Source organism: Lutzomyia longipalpis, chromosome 2, assembly GCF_024334085.1.
Source record: "Lutzomyia longipalpis isolate SR_M1_2022 chromosome 2, ASM2433408v1".
NCBI classification, from domain to species: domain Eukaryota; kingdom Metazoa; phylum Arthropoda; class Insecta; order Diptera; family Psychodidae; genus Lutzomyia; species Lutzomyia longipalpis.
The window spans coordinates 7,108,904-7,126,409 of record NC_074708.1 but is presented as its reverse complement, the minus strand read 5'-3'; the positions used below and the strand labels follow the sequence as shown (position 1 = coordinate 7,126,409).

Sequence of the window (17,506 nt, the reverse complement as noted above, 5' to 3'; positions counted from 1 at the left end):
TTTCATCATCTAATATATAAATATTTTTTCCTTTTAAGAAAAAATATCTCTTTTCTTTTTTTTTGTCTATTGTGACACCACCTTGATTAAATACATAATTATTTATTTATTTTTCTTTAATAATATTTATTAAATTAGGTTTTCCTATCATTTCTAATATATTTTTTATATTTTTTTCTCTTTTTTATGTATATAAAAAATCACAAAAATTCCATTTTTTTCTTCTTCTCATTTAGTGTAAAACATTTTTTTTTCTCAATGATGCCTCTTCAGATTTAACAATGTCAGAGGAAGGGGAGTTTTTGTCTTTAGTTTAGGATATTTCCCTTCCGTTTGAACATTATCTGAGAGTTCGATGTGTAGTAAATTCACAATGCAAATCATCAGGAAGTATTTTGTACGAATTTCTCATTAAATGATCTTCAGAAATCAAAAAAATGTTTTTTTTTTGTATTCTGTAATAAAGATCTTGATATAGTAGCAGATCTAAAAGAATTAGTACACTTTTAGATCTATTGTAGTTGAGACAAGTTTATTTACATTATTTTTTTATGTTAAAACAGGGAGAGTAGGTTCCAGGGAAAAAAAACTTCCTTAAAAACTCCTTTTAAGAAAAATCAGAAACTGATAAAAGTTTTCATTATTTTATGTTTTCTGTGCGTTCAATTTCATAGTCTTATGCGTCTGAGAGAGGTTTATAGTAATTAAAGAAATTTTAAACAAGAATCGATTTTAACTCATTACCTCATTTTAACTAAAAAAAATTTTATTGAAAAGATCATTTGAAAATCAAATTCTGTAAATTATTTACAAAATTCATTAAATTATTCTGTGGAAAATGTTTTCTTTTCTGCCTTATTAAAGATAAATACTAAAGCTTTTATTGCACAAAAAATGTGTCTCGACTATGACGACTAAATGTACTAAATTTTGTTTTAAATCTTGCAATTCTTTTTCACAGAAAACATACCAAAAAGAAATTTTATCTTTCGAATTTAATAAAGGAGAAATCAATTTTCTAAGAATCGGTCTATTCGACAACTTTTATTTATTCTGAATATTTTTTCTGAATCGAATAATTAAATATTCTCTTAGCTATAAGCCCCATTTAATTGAGCAGCTTATAAATTATTTTTCTTTTTTTAATTTTTCTATAAAAATTAATCAAAAAAGGATCATTTAAAATGTGAAATTCTGCACAAAAGAAATTACTACCTGATGGCGCATTGTTGTGCTGTTGTTCCTGCTGTGGGGACACAGCCTGGACGAATTGTCTCAATTCCATGTGACCACCATAAGGAAGGAAGGGGGTGGTACGTTCAATCGCTTATGGAGTTGCTCTGTCGCGTGGTGACAATTGTGGAGCTGTGCCGGGTCTTCCGGGTGGCACCTTCGCTTTCGAGCTCGGAAGACGGAGTCGTTGAATTGGACAGAGCGGCGGTTTTGTTGAAGTCAATTGTTGCATAGCCCAGTGCTGCCTTCTTTGGGCTTTCCGGCGGTAGGAGGCTCCCTCCAATGGCACCTGGTGTCTCCCCCGGTGCACTCCCTGCTGCGCCATTGCCACCCCCACCAGGTGTGTGATCCAAATCCAACACAATGTAGTTCACAACACGATTCTCTGCTGTTGGTGTACTGGGTTCGGAGGTTTTTGCCGCATCTGCAGCAGCAGGGAAGCGTCCCGTGAGAAGGGGCTTCATCTCACTAGGATTGAGGTTCTCGTAGCACCTCTCCGCCGGATCAGTCCCATAGGAATTCATGCGTGTAAACCGGAAGAGTGATGTGGACGTGGGGGTCATGGTACTGGCCACCACATCGGTGCTCTCGATGTGCGTGGGATTTGACATGGATTTCGTCATTTTCATCTCACCTGGAGCAATATTCATGTACATGTGGGAACTATCGATGTCCACGGATGCCGTGGGAGAGCACACACTCTTCTGCGACACCAAATCAGGCACACGGCTGGGTGAGCACGCCACGGAGCCCTCAGTGGTGGCCTGTGGCTCCGCGGGGGCATTCTCCTGTGGCGGAATGTCCAAAGAGAGCTTCTTGTTGTTGTTGTGCTCCCTCAGGGGGAATTCCTGGTACAGATTACTCACACCCGTGCTCTGTGTGTGGGTGCTGGGAAGGGGATTGAGGGTTGTCACTTCGAGGATGTTGGTAATACTGTTTGGGGATCCGGGTGAAATGAGATCCGGACTAATGGGGCCACTGCCCACACTTCCCAATCGCATTCCCGACGTGAATCTCGGTGCTTGCTGACGATTTGGCGTTGGTTCCAGATAATTCCCCTCGGCAGCCAGTGTGTCTGAGCTGCGACTCTGCAGGGAACTCGAGTGGATTGTCCCATTGGGGGAGATCACCTGACTGGGTGATGTGACTTCCGTGCGTCCACCAATGATGTAGCTACTGGGCAGGATGCCACTATTGGGTCTCATCACACCACTTCCTGTCGACAGGGTGGAGTGACGATTGCTGGCTGACTGCCCTTCGGCAGCATTGGTATTCTCATCCGATGCATTGTACGTGTTACCCTCAATGTGGGACTGTAGGAGATTGAAGAGGTGCTCAGCGCGACGGCATCGGAATGAGTAGATACCCTCGCCCGTAAGGCAGCGCCTTCCTGCCTCGAAGCAGAAGACATCCCCATCGTAGCCATACCTCCGGAGGCATCGTAGTGGCCATACGTACCGTGTGGGCTCCTTCCCCTTCCGGTACAGCGTCAAGTTGGCCCAATTGACTTCAATATCCCCCGCCCAGAGCTCCACACCCTCCTCATTGACGTTTATAACGCGAAAAATATTGGGATGTGTGTCATTTATGTCCCTCTTGCTGTTGATACATCCCATCCTGCTTCCTGTAATTCACATCACCAATCAACGGGTACACGCACTGTGGGATGGTAAAAGATGCACTGCTGGGTGCTTTGGGTATCGTGGCAGCACCAAAAGGCCTCGCACAATGCACTCACGGGTTCCTTTTTCCTTGACTAGAATTGCACACGCAAAAAGGAAGGTTCTCATGGGATTTTTTTTCATCTGGCACGACACTGACAGAACTAGTGTGTCCCAAATTCTACTGCACGCACTCCTTTGCTAATTTTCCTAAAGTTCTTTGAGGTTCTGAATGCCCAATTGTGGTTCTTTGTGGGACAATTTAACCCATGAAAGGCTGCTTCCTGAATAGTTTAGAATTGTTAGGGAACTTGGGAGTTTTCCTGGAAATTGGTGAATAAAAAAATATCAAAGAGACGGAAGGACATCAAGGATACAAAGAAAAACAAAAATCAAGAATCTGCTTAAAATTACGAGAGAAAAAAACGAAGAAAACAGAAAATGTTTTTCGAGGAGAAGAACTTTGATGGAGATTGTAAAACTCCTCGGGATTTCATCTACTCAGGCGTCCATGTGAATACCATCAAAGATATCCAATTTGATGTGGCAAAAGGCAATGAAAGTGGGCTCGTTGCTGAGGAATTGAGGGAATTCCAGGAGCTGCTTGATATGATGCCGCTCATTCAGCAGGATCACAAGAATCTGGAGAAGTTAATTGATAATCTGTGCACGATTAATCCCAAATCCTTTGGCGGTTACCTGGCAATGGTGCAGATGTTCTCAGTAATAACTATCGTGAAGGATCCATCAATTTCTTACTCGATGAAAATTGCTCAACTTCGTGGGCACATTTGTGGAATCCCCACAGATGATTGGATTGAAGATCCCATAATGGTGAGCTGGAAATTATCTAAAATATCTTGTGGGAAATACTTTAAAAGATTTCTTCTTTTTTTCAATGAATAGATTCATATTGCAGTGAAGAGGATACTGATTAGCTTGAGGAGTGTTGATAGCAAGGATCCCCTCAATGTTTACCACATTGTCCAGCAAATGTGGTTCATCAATGATTTCAACTACTACGTGGCTCTTTCTCTGAGTTGGGTAGCCTTCCACAGCGCCATGGGAAGTGAGACCGTAAATGAGAAGGAGATCTATCGTCCACATGATGTTGATTATTTGCTGAAGCAACTTCAGGGACTCCGACTGAACAACTTCAAAGATGATTTGTTTAACTTCTTCATTCTCATTAAAAGTGTCGCTCTAATCCTCAATATGACACTCTCTCGAGCTCCCTGGAGGACCATTCCATTCTGCTATTCCAATGTTTTGGGTAAAGTGAAAGTGGACAGGCTGGAAATGCTCATGAAGTGGACCAAAGAAGCCCAACACGTTCTTCGGATTAATATGTGCGAGAACTCGGAGCAAATGAAGGTAAATATGCTCGAGCAATCATTCAATTGAAAATCTCGCTCTCTGGATGGCCTTTGTGTTCTAATTTCTCAACTCAATCTATGTCTCCTCCACTCCCCACAGATTCGCGAAGTGCTGGATTTTGAGATTTGCACAATACTCAATAAGAAGCTCGATGAGGCCTCCAAAGAGTAAGGACTTCCGGTAACTGAAGAATATTTGTGTAAGTCGACGATTAATTATTTTTTTGAATTCTGAAGATTCTGAAGTTCACAAAAAGAAAATCCGTTGAAGGATTAACAGAAATAAAGAAAAAAAAAACGAATTTAACTTTTTCTATATATTGGATTGTTGTACTTGCTATTTAATTTCAATAATACAATCATAAAATTATGTTAATAAGTGATATTTAATATATATGGTATATAATTAATTTTTGGCTAGTTTTTCTCATCTTTTTTTTTATCTGAAATATAATTCATGTCTCTTCATAATAATTTCAATAATATAATTCACATAGAAATTTCTTAGTTCAAAAATTCAGATTTCCTTTGACATAAGTTTTTTTTTTAGAAGTTTTATTCCTTAACTTTGGACTCCTTTAAAATGCACATTTTGCTAAAGTTCTCATTTATGGCTAATGAATTTTTTTCATTTTCTCATTATTTATAATTTATTCATCTTATTAATTAAAAATTGAAAGATCCTAACAATGATTTTTTTCTTTTAAATATTTTTTATCATCTCATTTCCCATTTTGGAGAAGAAAGAAAAAACTAAAGGAAAACTTTCCTCATTTGAGCGGAAGCTCTCCTTTTTTAATTTAGAAAGTTCCAAGAAGGATTTTAATCTTTAACTCCAAAGATATTTTTCTATTATTTTTTTTTTGAGTAAGATTTCTCTATTTATTTAAAAAATAAAATTAAATAAATTATCTCTAGAGCAAAATCTTTATTTTTAAAGCCTCGTCATAAGCTTTAGACCTAATACGAGTTGAACGTTGAAAAATCTTTCATTTTAAATGAATTCTAAGTAAATGATTAATAAGGATCATTATATTTTGTTCTTAAAATTCTGGGCAAGAGAAGGAAAATAGGGCCCTTAATCAAATTCTAGATCGGTTTTAATTAAAGCTGCTAAGGCAGGAACAAAATAATTAAATTAAAGAGACAAAAGTAGTCTAAATATCTAAATTTTACAAATATTTTTTAAATCTTAAAAAATAGACAGAATTAAATTCCATTTAAGGAATTTTATTTAAAGAACTTAAAGAAAAAGAACCTAAAAGAAATTTTAAAATCTTCTTTGATAAAACTCGTCGCTTGTATCAACTTTTAAATTAAATTTAATAAAATATCGGTAATATCCTTTCTAATATAACGTACTTAGGTTAGTAGTTAGTTTATAGCCTCAGTCTCTTAAATAAAATACAGATTAGAATAAAAATTGAATACTGAAAAGGTGAAAAAACCATAAAAATACAAAATTATAATAAATCTTCAACAGACTTGGAACTTTCTAAACAAAAATGGAGCGATTCCTTAATAAAAATATTTTTACTTATCTAATTTATTTTTCAGGGAAATTTCTGTGATTTTTTTTAATTGGTATATTAGATTTTTTTTGGCTAATAATTTGACTTTCAATATGTAATTTTTTTATACTTTTGTCAAAGATATAATTTTGTTTTAAAAATTTGGCATAAGTGTCATACATGTATTAATTAGATTCACTTTCTCCCTGAAAGGGAGCTACTGCTGAAGTCTCAGAAGGAGAAGAATGTCCTTCGTTTGTTTAATTTTCTACCAAGACAAATTTCTGTTAATTCCCTTAGTCCTTGATGGCTTAATTTTTGAGTTTTTATATAGTGAAGAATTTTTAATTTTTAGGAAAGTTTAACAAATTAAGTTTTATTTCTCTAAACTCTCTAAATCTCCTGTGGGTTGTGACTGTCTTCAAAAGGGTTTCATAAAAGCTTTCTGCAGATAAGGAGAGTCACAGAGAATGGTGTGAAAGTAAAAGAAAAGATTCCACTTTTATATAGGATTAAAGTCCTTAGTTTAGAAGAAGGAGGAGGAGCATTTCCACATTGTTCCTTAAGCAGTAGCTCCCCTCAGCTTTGCATGCAATTTTGTTTTATATAATTTTCTCTACTTGTTTTCTTATTATATACTCTCTAAGATGCATTGGATGCTACACATTGGTTTTTTTGTAAGGATAAAATTTTCAACGTTTCTTTGGTGCTGGTCGCAGAATTTTTAAATTGGTCTTTCCTTGACATACTTTTAGAAGAATCACACAAACATCGTACGGTTGATTAGCCAGGGATTCCCCATTTACCCCACAAACAGTGTCACCCTTCAGTAGTCTCCCATCAGCTTCAGCTAATCCTCCCGGAAGCTATAAAATAGTACAAAAGATTTTATTTTATTTCTCTTTTGCAAGGATTAGGATTTATTTTAAGCTCCCATCGTTGAGCTTTAACTTTGAACTTTGAAAAATAAAAGAGAAAACTGAAATTACTCACGATTAAGGATATCACGAGCCCATGGCCATTGTGTTCTGCGAATTGAATCCCAAGATCCTTGCCACTCTTCTTTATCAGGTCCACTTCGAAAGTTTGCACATCAATTGGGTCCGCACGCCAAACACTCACAGTCATCTTATCGTAGGATTGTACTAATACCTTCTTGAAGGCTTCGGCATTTTTTTCCGGTGTCAACTTTATCCCATTCACCTCGAGAATTTGATCAAACACCTTGAGGCGGCCATCCTTGGCAATTGCACCACCCGGATAGATTTGAACAATCACAGCTCCATTCTTCACAATGGTATCACATCCACCGACCACATGGAGGCCAAGTGGCTTCTTTTCGGCGTCGATTTCAATAATTGACTCACGATTTGCGGTGATTTCTTTCGCAATCTCCGGTGCCATATCCTTTGCGGATTTGTGGGATTTCGGTGTTACGGGCTGACTTATGAGCTTCCCATCGTCCTCGCGTGGTCGATCCAGGGATTTCCGTGATTCACTCGCAATACTACCATCGCGACGTTCCTCCTTCCGGTTCGGATTGCAAATCTTCAGTGTGACCAATCCTTCGGTTTTCTTGAGCAAACCAGCTGCAGTTTCGTAATTGCACCCAAGTAGAGAGTCACTATTCACAGATAGTATCATATCACCGATACACAGTCCAGCACGTTCTGCCGTTGAGCCCTCTTGGATGTCTGACACGAAGATTCCTTGACCCACATCCGAGTGCTTGCCCTCGATTATCATGATACCGAGACTGTGGCCAGTTTTCTGCATTGTGATGGTTTTGGCATTCTTAAAATTCGCCACAATACTCTCGGCCTCCGTGTCGAGATTTATCGGGAACTGTGTCACTGGCCGCACTGCTAAATCCTCGAGGTTCTTCTCCTTTCGCAGTAGAATGAACTTTACAATTGGACCAGGGAGGGATTTTATGATTGCCGATGCATTTAGGTGACTCCGTCCATGGAGAACTATTCCATTTACCTATAATAATACCAAAGATTACATACATATACATATATAAGGAAAAAGTTATGTACACACAGAAAAAAAATGACAAAAAGTGGCAGTCAAATCGTCAATTTTTGCGAGTGGGCCACTCGCATAGACAAAATACGAATATTTCACTCGCACTCATTCGCACTATTTCTCGAAAATTTTCACATTTATTGGACCGAAATTGAACATTGAATTCTATAAATACTGATTTGCTCAATCACTTACACCAATTTAAAAGCAATATTTCTTCCATAAATAGCATTATTTGCCCAAAATAGATAAATAAAAATACAATATTAATTGATAAAATTGACGAGAAGAAAGCAAATGTTATAGCAGAAAAAACATTTAAAAGGTTTCTTTCACAAACACTAGCGCCGCGCGGAAATTGGGCGGAATTACCAATTTTACACATGATTTTTATTTTGTTAATTTTTCATCTGGAAAAACTATTAAAACACCAAAAATCATTATCTGATCTCATGTAAAGGTCCACAAAAATAAAATTTCTTCTCGAAAACATAAATTTTCGCATATTTTTTAAAGGATGTCACAACCATAGAAAAAATAATTTCTGCAACAGAATTTCATGACGATATGTCGTAGGATAATCCATACTTTTTCTTTTTTCGTCATTAAATAATTTCATAATGACTTTCAAAGTTTGAATTATTTTTTATAATTAAAAAAAAACAAAAGTTAATTAATAGACTCTTAAATAAGGCTGTGTTATAAAATCTTACGTCGCAGGGTTACTTTAAGATAACTTGAACTACTTTAGAAAGGATATTTAAAAAATATCGTCAAAAACTAATTTAACTTGATAATGTTTCATAAGACATTAATTTAACTTTATAAAATAAAATTTAAGTCAATCGGACGAACAATCCTAAACCGAAATGTCCGATCATAAATATTAAAGCTTATTATAAGCTTAATGGTAAAATATGAAAGTATATTAATATGGTTACGTTGATCAATTTTAGATAAAAATTTTTAAGCAATTCAAAAATGGCCGCCATTTTATCCGAACTTTTTTCCAACAAATGTAATGTAAAATAAATATTTTATTTTACAACCATGCTTTTTGGATGATGTTTCTCACATTTCCCATAACCATAAACTTGTTTTTCACGCGAATATTATTTTTTTTATTTTAATTATTAATTTATTTGTTTTAATTTAGGAAAATATAGATCTTATGAAACGTTATAAAGCCCTATTTTGTAGAATCAAAGATATGAATTTAAAAAAATCAATAATAGTTTGGTATGCAAGATGGCGGTCAAAAGAATTTGAGGGCGAAATCCCGACTGAAAATCCTTTCTAAAGTAGCTCGTGTTATTTTAAAGTAGCACTTTGCGACATAAGATTTCGTAAAACAGCTTAATTTAATTTTCTATAAATAATTTTTGGGTTTTTTTTTGTAATTATAAAAAAAATATTTGCAAAATTTTGTAAATGATTGGATATATTAAGAATTTATTCAATGACGAAAAGAGAAAAAGGTATGGATTATCCTACGACATGTCGTCACGAAATCTTTTTGCAGAAGTTAATCTTTCAATGGTGTAACATCTTTTATAAAATGACCCAAAATCATACGTGTATGATGAAAATGCTTTTTTGTTGCAGGAAAACCAGAAAAAAAACGTGTAAAAACGTTTTCTGGACTGAATATCTCATATACCACGTCTCTAGAAAATCGTGTCAGTGTTCTTTAGATGAGGCATTGCGGTAACGGGCAAATTGAAAATAAACAAGGAGCTTGTCAAAAAAAAACCTGTCAAATGTTAGTGAGAAAGAAACTATCTACCATAGACTCGTAATAGTAATGTGCGAGTCTACCTGAGGCTCGCAGATTGAAACTGCGAACCATTTCACTCGCATTCACAAAATGCGAAAAATTTTTCTGTGTGTACAATACGTGTACAATAGAAGAAAATTTCTTTACAGAGTGTCGCAATCTTAATGCAAACAAAAAAAACATTTGAAAAATGAAAAATGATTTTTTTTTAAAATTGTTCAAAGGATACAAATATTATTAAAAATTCATTTCAGTTAAAAAAAAAATATCCAAAGACGCATATGCTTGATGCATAAAAAGTATAATCTAAATCGATAGTTCCCTTCAAAACTATCTTAAAACCCTAAAAGATCTGAAATCCGGGCAATTATGAGGCAACCAAACATTTCAAAATTTTCAAAAATTCAAGAATGACTCTCAAATGAATTTTATCTCAAATTTTGCATTCTGAATGGAACATGTAGTACATTCTATTATATGCGGTATCAAATAGCAGAAAGATTTACAATCACATACCTCGAGAATTTCATCGCCAACTTTTAAATCCGATTGAGCTGCCAACCCCTTTGGATTAATGCCTGCAATGAAGCAAGCCATCTTATTGCGGTCCCTGTGTCCAGCCAATGAAATCCCCATGCTCCCCTTTTCCGTTTTCTTCATTTCATGCTGAATCACCGTTCCCAATGCGCCATATCTCTTTTTCAATTTAACTAGAAAAAATGGATGAAAAGAAAAGAAAAAGGATTTAAGATGAATGTCTCAAGGAGTTAATCCTCAAAGTGAGAAAGAAAATTGCTTGTGCACTGCTTTGCTGAGGATAAATGTGAAAGAATTGAAGTTAAAATTGCATGACTTACACGATGTGTAGCCAAACTCATCTTCCACCTCATCCCCCTTTGCCATTTCATTCTTATTCAACTTTACATTGCCAGCTGATGCTCTGTCGATCTATAAATAAAATAATATAATGTATAAATTGTATATAATTCACCGTCTCGAAGGAAGTGAAAGTTTCGCTCACGAAATCTAATTAGGAAAATAATTCTACACCGAGGAAAAGGAGATTAAAAAGATTCCAAACGATGCAAATTGGACGTTTTCACATAATCTATTATACACATTTATATTGATTTTCTCTTGTTCTTCAGATAAACTTTCTTCTTATTCTCTCTTTTTTTTAAATTTGCTTAAAGAAAGTTGAAGAATTTAAATTAAAATATTGATCATTATCATGCAACAACACCCAGTCAATTGAAAGTGATAAAAAAGTTAAATCTCACACAGAAAAATTATTTAGAAATTGAAAAAAATAATAAATAAAATAATTTATGTAGATTTATGAATAAAATCAGATATTTAGATAAAAGAGCATGAAAATAAAAATTAAACAATGACCATAACCTTTTCAAAAAAAATATAACGAATAAAATGCCACAGAAAATATTTATTTCAAGTTTACACCGAAGCTCCACCTCTATTCCGTTAAATACTGGAGGAGCTTCTGTGCAAAATATTATTTAATTAGCTTAAATATTTTCTTTAGCATACACAGAAAGACACACAATAAATGTCATTCACAGTTTGAGGATTTTAACCCCAACGAGACTTAATAGAGCTTTTTTGTTGAACTTTAATTAATTTTTCATCACTTTGAGAAGATTCAAAAAAAAATCTGCAAAGTATTAAAAACGAGGAAACAGCTGCAAACTTTAAGTCTCAATATTGGGATTAAAAAAACCCACTAAACATTGAAAGAATTTAGACATAGAGAGACATTCAGCTAAGTGTAAATAGTGCTTAATTGTTGCCTAACCGTTGGTGTAGCAATTGCAATTTTCTTCTGATTATTTTTTCATCCAAAGCATCCAGGCGTTTGATTAATATTTCATGATTAGTATATGATTTTAATTAAGATCTTCATTGTAATCAATTTGTACAATGTTATGGCTTTTTTGTTATTCACAAAAAGGTTGAAATGTTTAATTAATTTAGCTTACCTCCATGCCGGCTTTTGTTAAAACTCTACCAGACATATCACGACTATCCTCATCGCTACTTCCAGATGATTCGTCATCATTTTTTGCATCTTTTTTCTCAACATCTGTAAAACATTGAAGATTGTTATTTTTTTTAATCATTAAATTACTTTTTGCAACGTGCTTTTCCACGACTTTTTAATAAGTCACATGGATGGGGGAGAAAATGTGAAGAAAAATACGGGAAAACTCACCATTTGAATTCTTTATTGTTTCTGCATTTTCAACGGGCTTCTCATCATTTTCCTCAGTTGCTTTTTCATCAGCTGAATTGGACCCCTGTTTGAAGAAAAAAAATGTTATGAAAGAAAATATTAAAAAAAGTTTAATTAGTGTTGGAAAAAAAGTGTTGGACGTGATAGATTTCATAGTTCTCATTCATAGAATACCATAAAAGAAACTGTTTAGCTTAAAAATTGATTTTTCATGAATTCTCTTGAGATTCTCGTGAATTCTTTAGAAACTCATTAAATGAAAAGAATAAGAAGAAACACAACTTACTTGCACCACGACTAAATCAGGTGTTCTGGACGGTGTCACAGGTGGTGGTTGACGCTTCTCCAGTGCTACAGATTTGTCATCACCGTCGCAGACGTTGAATATATCATTTTGCTAAAAGATTAAACAAGAAATGAAGGAGATACTTTACACAACAACGAATTGATGGGATCTTTCGGGTGAAATGTCTAAACACTGTCTCCTCAAACTTAAGAACTTTTGCATACAGAATTTAAGGTTTGTGTGTGAAGTGAGTGTGGTTGAATGCTGCTGTGGGTGGGATTGTGTGTGGTGGAGACGTTTATTTTCTCATGTGACGATTGAAGTATCACAATATAGACTTTACCCATTTGTTGAAGCGCTCGATGAGTAAATTAATCGATAGGCCAGCGTTTTTGATCACACTCACGGCAAATTGATGCGAAGCATCACGTAGATTTACTTCATCCACAGCCAAAATGCGATCTCCAATTTTCAAGAGGCTACACCTGTCGGCTGGACTATCGGGGATGATGTTTTTGATGAATACTCCAACGATTTTGTTGTTGCCTGAGAGATTCACCTGTGTTGAGAAGGGAAAGAGAGCATGTTATTTGAATGGTTTGAGTGTTGCAGGTGTTGGTGGGAGTGGATGTGTTAAAATCCAAAACAGAGACCTTTCCCGACACCCACCTTAATCTTCCCAATCAATCGGAAATGTTAAACACTAAAGACATTGAAGTATATTTTTAGATGAGCCTCACTTTCTCAATGATTTCTCTCATCAAACGCACTTGTACGGTTGGTTTTTTTTATTACCTACCGTATTTATATTATTTGTTTTTCATTCTTTAAATCAATTCAGTAAAGCGCTATATGTATGCTTTAAGTGGAATTAATAATGCTTTTGCGGAATTCTTTTATCTCACACAAAAAAAAATTGTCATTAATATGATTTTTATTTTGATGTGATTATATTGCTAATTAATTTATTTTTCTCATTGAATAAAAACATGTTTAATTAATTGTGCTTGTTCCATTCATTACAGATTATTTTCATTTATCTGAATCAATTGCCTTTATTTTTAATTGACCGTATTTAATTCCCCGCTTTTCCTGTGAAATGTAGAAACGAATTTTAATTATTTAATCCCTATTACTTTGTGAGGCATTTTTCATTTTAATTCCATGGCGGTTGAAAATTACTTTCTGTATAAATAAGTAAATAAAATATCATTTTCACAAGTAATAATGTAATATTCTGTACAGAGTATTTTACATAACAAGCACTCGACTCTTTTCATCTCTTCAATTCTGAATAATTTTGAGTGGAAAAATATTCATTTCATTGAAAAATCTTGAAGAAAAAGCTCATTCAGAAAACTTTCGTAACGCAGTGACTTGAAAATAATATAAAACTTCACATTAGGTCTAGAAAATTCTAGCAATTTTCTATTGTTCTTAATTCTTAATTCTTAATGCCAATTTTTGCACACTAGTGTAGAAAGAAATCATGGGGACAAATCAACCTTTTGCTTCTCATTATTCCCATGAAGAGTAAAATGAGATTTTTTTCGGAGTATCAAACAATTAGAGCATAAAATAGATGGAGCATGAGAATGCGGTATATACCTATATACATAAAATGTTTTTCCGATGGAAAAATGAGATTCATTAAAAAAGAAATCAATTACTAAACTTTTTAATCTAACATTTCACTTTGTGGATATTATTTTGTGAGAAAGAATATCCCTACGGGGGGTGTGTGGGTGGATTGGACTGCTGTGTCATCCCAGACGTGTAGTATTTAACCTGTGTGTTTACACAAGTTTTTCTTCTTTCACTATGGGGGATGTATTATATGGGGCATTGAGTGAGAAGGGCAAAAAAGAAGAATCCCCAAAGGGGGTGTGGGATAGAAAAGGCCTTTGAATATAGTGATGGAGAGTCATTTAAAAAAAGAGAAAAACATTTGCAACAAAAGAAGTGTTTATAGAAAAATATGAAGTGTGGGTGTAGCACATATAGCGGTAGAGTATTCCCATAATATTCCTGAATATATCCTCTTATGAGTTCCATGTTGTAGAGAGTCCAAGGAAGAAGGAGAGTTTTCAAATTGGAAGCGGGATGTTTATCCGGGCAAGGGCAAATGTGCTTGTTTTCTTTTATTATATGGTACCTACATACCTATATATGCCATACATATAACGTGTACGGTATTCTGGGAGAAATTGAGAAGTGGGGGAGAGAAGCTAAACTCCTTTCGAATGAACCCAAAGGGGCCCCCAAGGAGCAGTGAAAAGAGTTTAATGGCTACTGATGTGGAAATTTATTCGGAAAAGTCACTCTACTCTGTACATATATGTAGTATGTATTTGTCATAAATTGTCTATAAAATGAAAATATCGGCGGGGGAGTCCACAGTGAAGGAATGTGGCGCAAAAGAGGAAAATATAGGCACCTCCTCTATATTATGCAAGGGGTTTTATTTGGGAACTTGTATCCCCCATAATCTTCATTGGATATTATCCCATTTTTATTCTTCGATAATCACAATGTGGATGAAGTGGAAAATTGGGGGGTGTTTTGATGTTTTTCCCCAGCATACATGCTGCTGCTGTTCTCGTGATGGGAGGCAGGGGAGCATGATACCCACCACCACCACTTCGGGGCTTACAAGAGAATTTTCACGAAAATTGCTTTTGCAGCCAGAAAACTCATTTATCATTCCATTTGCGAATGCATTTGTTATGCTTGGCATGTCCATATGGTGGAGTTATTTAGTTTTAATACACAAATCTGTTGATTGAATCGTGAATACACCACTGGGTCTTCTTCCTCTTTCACATTTTAACATTTTGACCTATATATTTATATTCTGTGTACATTATTTTTGATTTTTTTCTGACTTTTTTTTTGGGATAGAAGGACTACCTCAATAAAAACCTAATTAGTTAGAAAGCTTGAAGAGATATTCAAATTGAAAAAAAAAAAGAATAAATTTATCTCTACAAAGTTCCCATAATTATTGAGGCAGTCCCCAAAAGCCTTAAGTCGAGAGGAAAAGTGGCGTAAAAGTTGAAGAATTGTTACAAAGAAATTAATATAAATAAAATTCACAGACTGCGAAAGAAGAAACGAGTATAATTTAATTAAAACAATTAAGACGGAAGTTTACTAAAATCGTGTAATTATTCGCGTAAAATCAACAACTTTTCGTAATCTTTAGAGCAAACGTAATATGATAAGAAAATGAAAAACTTTATAAAGATTTTAATTTCTCAGGGAAAGATCTTGTTGCTTTAAATAAACTTTACAAAAATCAAAAGAATATTAAATGTACAAAAACTCTCTTTATTCATAATTTTCTTTTGAGTGCTCGTTTCAAAAATTCAAAGAAATAAATTATAGTCTTTAATATAAAAAGGAATATTGGCTTGCAAAATTATAATAATTTGTTTGCTGAAGTTGAAAATTGATAAACTCATATCCGTTTAAATGCCCTCACGTTGTTATATGTCGACAGCCTCCCACTCTCTGGTTTTTAAGTATTCATAAAAACCAATTTAAATAAATATTTATTAAAAACTTATCCTTTGACGAAATCTCTATAAATTTGTAGAATAGGCCAAGAGAATTTTTATTCACGTTGGTCACTATAAAATATTTTGTGTGTTTTGGGGTTTAAAAGAGTGAAGGTTGGTGGGGTGAAAAGGGAGAGAGAGCGTCTAAATGTGGAAGGTCAGGCTTCAATATCAAAACACTTTGACCACATTTAAGCCATATATAGTACCTATACAGAATTGTCAGAGACTTGTATATAGGTAACAATTTATCCATTTGGCAGGCAAAAGGACTTACCACGAAAAATTCTTCCAACTGGATTAAGTTTATTGCCAGAACATGGACATTTTCTCTCCTTCTTTTTACACAAAAGTATTGTGTACAAAATGTCTGTAGTGTCCTTTTTTTTGCCAAGCAGTATCACACTAAAAGGTATAATTTATCCATTTGGGGGAAAGTTCTCTTGAAAAAGTTTAGTGTCTGTGGTGGGTTATATGTGGACTTTAGCACGCAACCAAATCATTAAAGAATGTTCTATAAAAACATAAGGAACTTGGGCAACAAAATCGATTTAATAGTCTTTTGCTCTTTCTTCAGTATTTGCCTTTTTTCTTCTCCTTAAATTGTCTTCACTTTAAAACTTTTTCTCATTGAGCGAATTTTTTTTACTCCAAATTATATGGCATTTCTCTCTGGACGCGGTTAAAAAGTTAATTGAGAAATTCTAAATTACCTTTTTTCGCAAAATATAATTTGAGGAATATTGTGGAGTAAAATTTCCCGCACAAAGAGCAATTTCCGTTGGAACAGAGAGGGAGTTTGGATTAAATCACAACACTTGTTTAAGGATTGACATCCACCGGTCTATTGAATGCAGCTCACCTCTTGTTTCCACCACGTTTAGTTCGAACCACTTTTGTGTCCTTTTTCATTTCTCATGCAATGCCCACTCTTGCAATGTGATGCACATGTCCTGGTGGCATGCGCAATTAACCATTTATGCAAGAGAGAGTTGTACTTTTGCACCCACATTGAGGGATAATGACAACGCCAATGGAAATTCCAATTTAGACACTATACGTGCTCTATATATGCCATTGTAAGAGGGAATATTTTCAATTTATCCAAATGCAAGATAGCTTTTCAAATTAATTCAATTTCCATAATGGTCTAGCTCTGTGTCGTCCATGTGAAAGGAGAAGAGGAATTTTCATTTTCACAAAATAATAAACGGAAAATACACTCAAAGGAGTATTTTTTGTTTGAAAAGTTTCTGGACCCCTATAGAGATTAGATCTCTCAATAAAAGCTCTCGAAATTGTTTGATTCGTTTTTGTAGGAAAAATAAAACAAATCTTGAGGGAAAATCTTTATAGTACAATTTTCTCCTCTATGTGATAAGTTTAATAGTTTCTTTGCGCGAGAAAGTTAAACTTACCTGACCACCAACAATGCATATCCCAAACGATGTATCCTTTGTACGTTCTAGATGGACTTTCACAGTACTCCCAGACACCAAGTCACCTATGTTATGTAGTAAAAAGGAAGAAAAAAAAACAGTAAGACGATGAGAAATCCATAAGAAAGTTAATAACTTGTCAAAGTTTTAATTGACTTTAAATTAGCTTAAAAACAATAATAAGCTCAAAAGTGCAGTGGAGGCGCCACGTAGTCACATTGTTTTATTGAATTATGATAACGAAAGAAAAAAATATCAGCTTTTCTATGCCAAACATAAAACATTGAAGAACAGAAAATCATACACGCTTCTTTTGAGGTTTCAACTCACCACAATTGGTTTCCACATTTTCCAATGCTGTTGCCACCGTCATTCTATGTA

The 17,506-nt window shown here is 34.5% G+C and overlaps 6 protein-coding genes across 13 annotated transcripts in view; 2 read left to right on the top strand and 4 right to left on the bottom strand.

Moving 5' to 3' along the window:
* Positions 1–17,506, bottom strand: part of LOC129788976 (dachshund homolog 2) — a 1,190,888-nt gene that overhangs the window by 829,256 nt on the left and 344,126 nt on the right. The gene's annotated exons all lie outside the window — the stretch shown is intronic.
* The window catches only part of LOC129788985 (uncharacterized), a 511,890-nt gene that overhangs the window by 371,227 nt on the left and 123,157 nt on the right, over positions 1–17,506 (top strand). The window lies entirely within an intron of this gene.
* Positions 1–17,506, bottom strand: part of LOC129789155 (60S ribosomal protein L34-like) — a 62,415-nt gene that overhangs the window by 26,172 nt on the left and 18,737 nt on the right. The gene's annotated exons all lie outside the window — the stretch shown is intronic.
* LOC129789022 (mucin-2) lies at positions 121–3,077 on the bottom strand. The gene is made up of 2 exons (XM_055825630.1): positions 1,216–3,077; positions 121–344 (listed from the first exon to the last, which is right to left on the bottom strand). Exon 1 carries the CDS (start codon positions 2,847–2,849, stop codon positions 1,320–1,322), a length of 1,530 nt encoding a protein of 509 aa, XP_055681605.1. The 5' UTR covers positions 2,850–3,077; the 3' UTR covers positions 121–344; positions 1,216–1,319.
* LOC129789091 (uncharacterized) lies at positions 3,142–4,680 on the top strand. Its single transcript, XM_055825730.1, has 3 exons — positions 3,142–3,728; positions 3,801–4,268; positions 4,371–4,680. The coding sequence occupies exons 1-3, from the start codon at positions 3,336–3,338 to the stop codon at positions 4,440–4,442; spliced, it is 933 nt and encodes a 310-aa protein (XP_055681705.1). The 5' UTR covers positions 3,142–3,335; the 3' UTR covers positions 4,443–4,680.
* LOC129788961 (inactivation-no-after-potential D protein) overlaps positions 4,573–17,506 on the bottom strand; it is a 28,390-nt gene continuing 15,456 nt past the window's right edge. For 5 of the 8 annotated variants that reach the window (XM_055825480.1, XM_055825481.1, XM_055825483.1 and 2 more), the window contains 11 exons: positions 17,456–17,499; positions 17,105–17,190; positions 12,470–12,685; positions 12,127–12,237; positions 11,820–11,904; positions 11,587–11,690; positions 11,403–11,429; positions 10,447–10,537; positions 10,106–10,299; positions 6,775–7,767; positions 4,573–6,647 (listed from right to left, as the gene is read on the bottom strand). In XM_055825480.1, coding sequence (XP_055681455.1) covers positions 6,474–6,647; positions 6,775–7,767; positions 10,106–10,299; positions 10,447–10,537; positions 11,403–11,429; positions 11,587–11,690; positions 11,820–11,904; positions 12,127–12,237; positions 12,470–12,685; positions 17,105–17,190; positions 17,456–17,499 — 2,125 coding nt within the window. In that variant the 3' untranslated portion in view covers positions 4,573–6,473. The remainder of the gene's footprint in view (positions 6,648–6,774; positions 7,768–10,105; positions 10,300–10,446; positions 10,538–11,402; positions 11,430–11,586; positions 11,691–11,819; positions 11,905–12,126; positions 12,238–12,469; positions 12,686–17,104; positions 17,191–17,455; positions 17,500–17,506) is intronic. The other 3 variants (XM_055825482.1, XM_055825488.1, XM_055825486.1) reach the window with 1 other exon arrangement.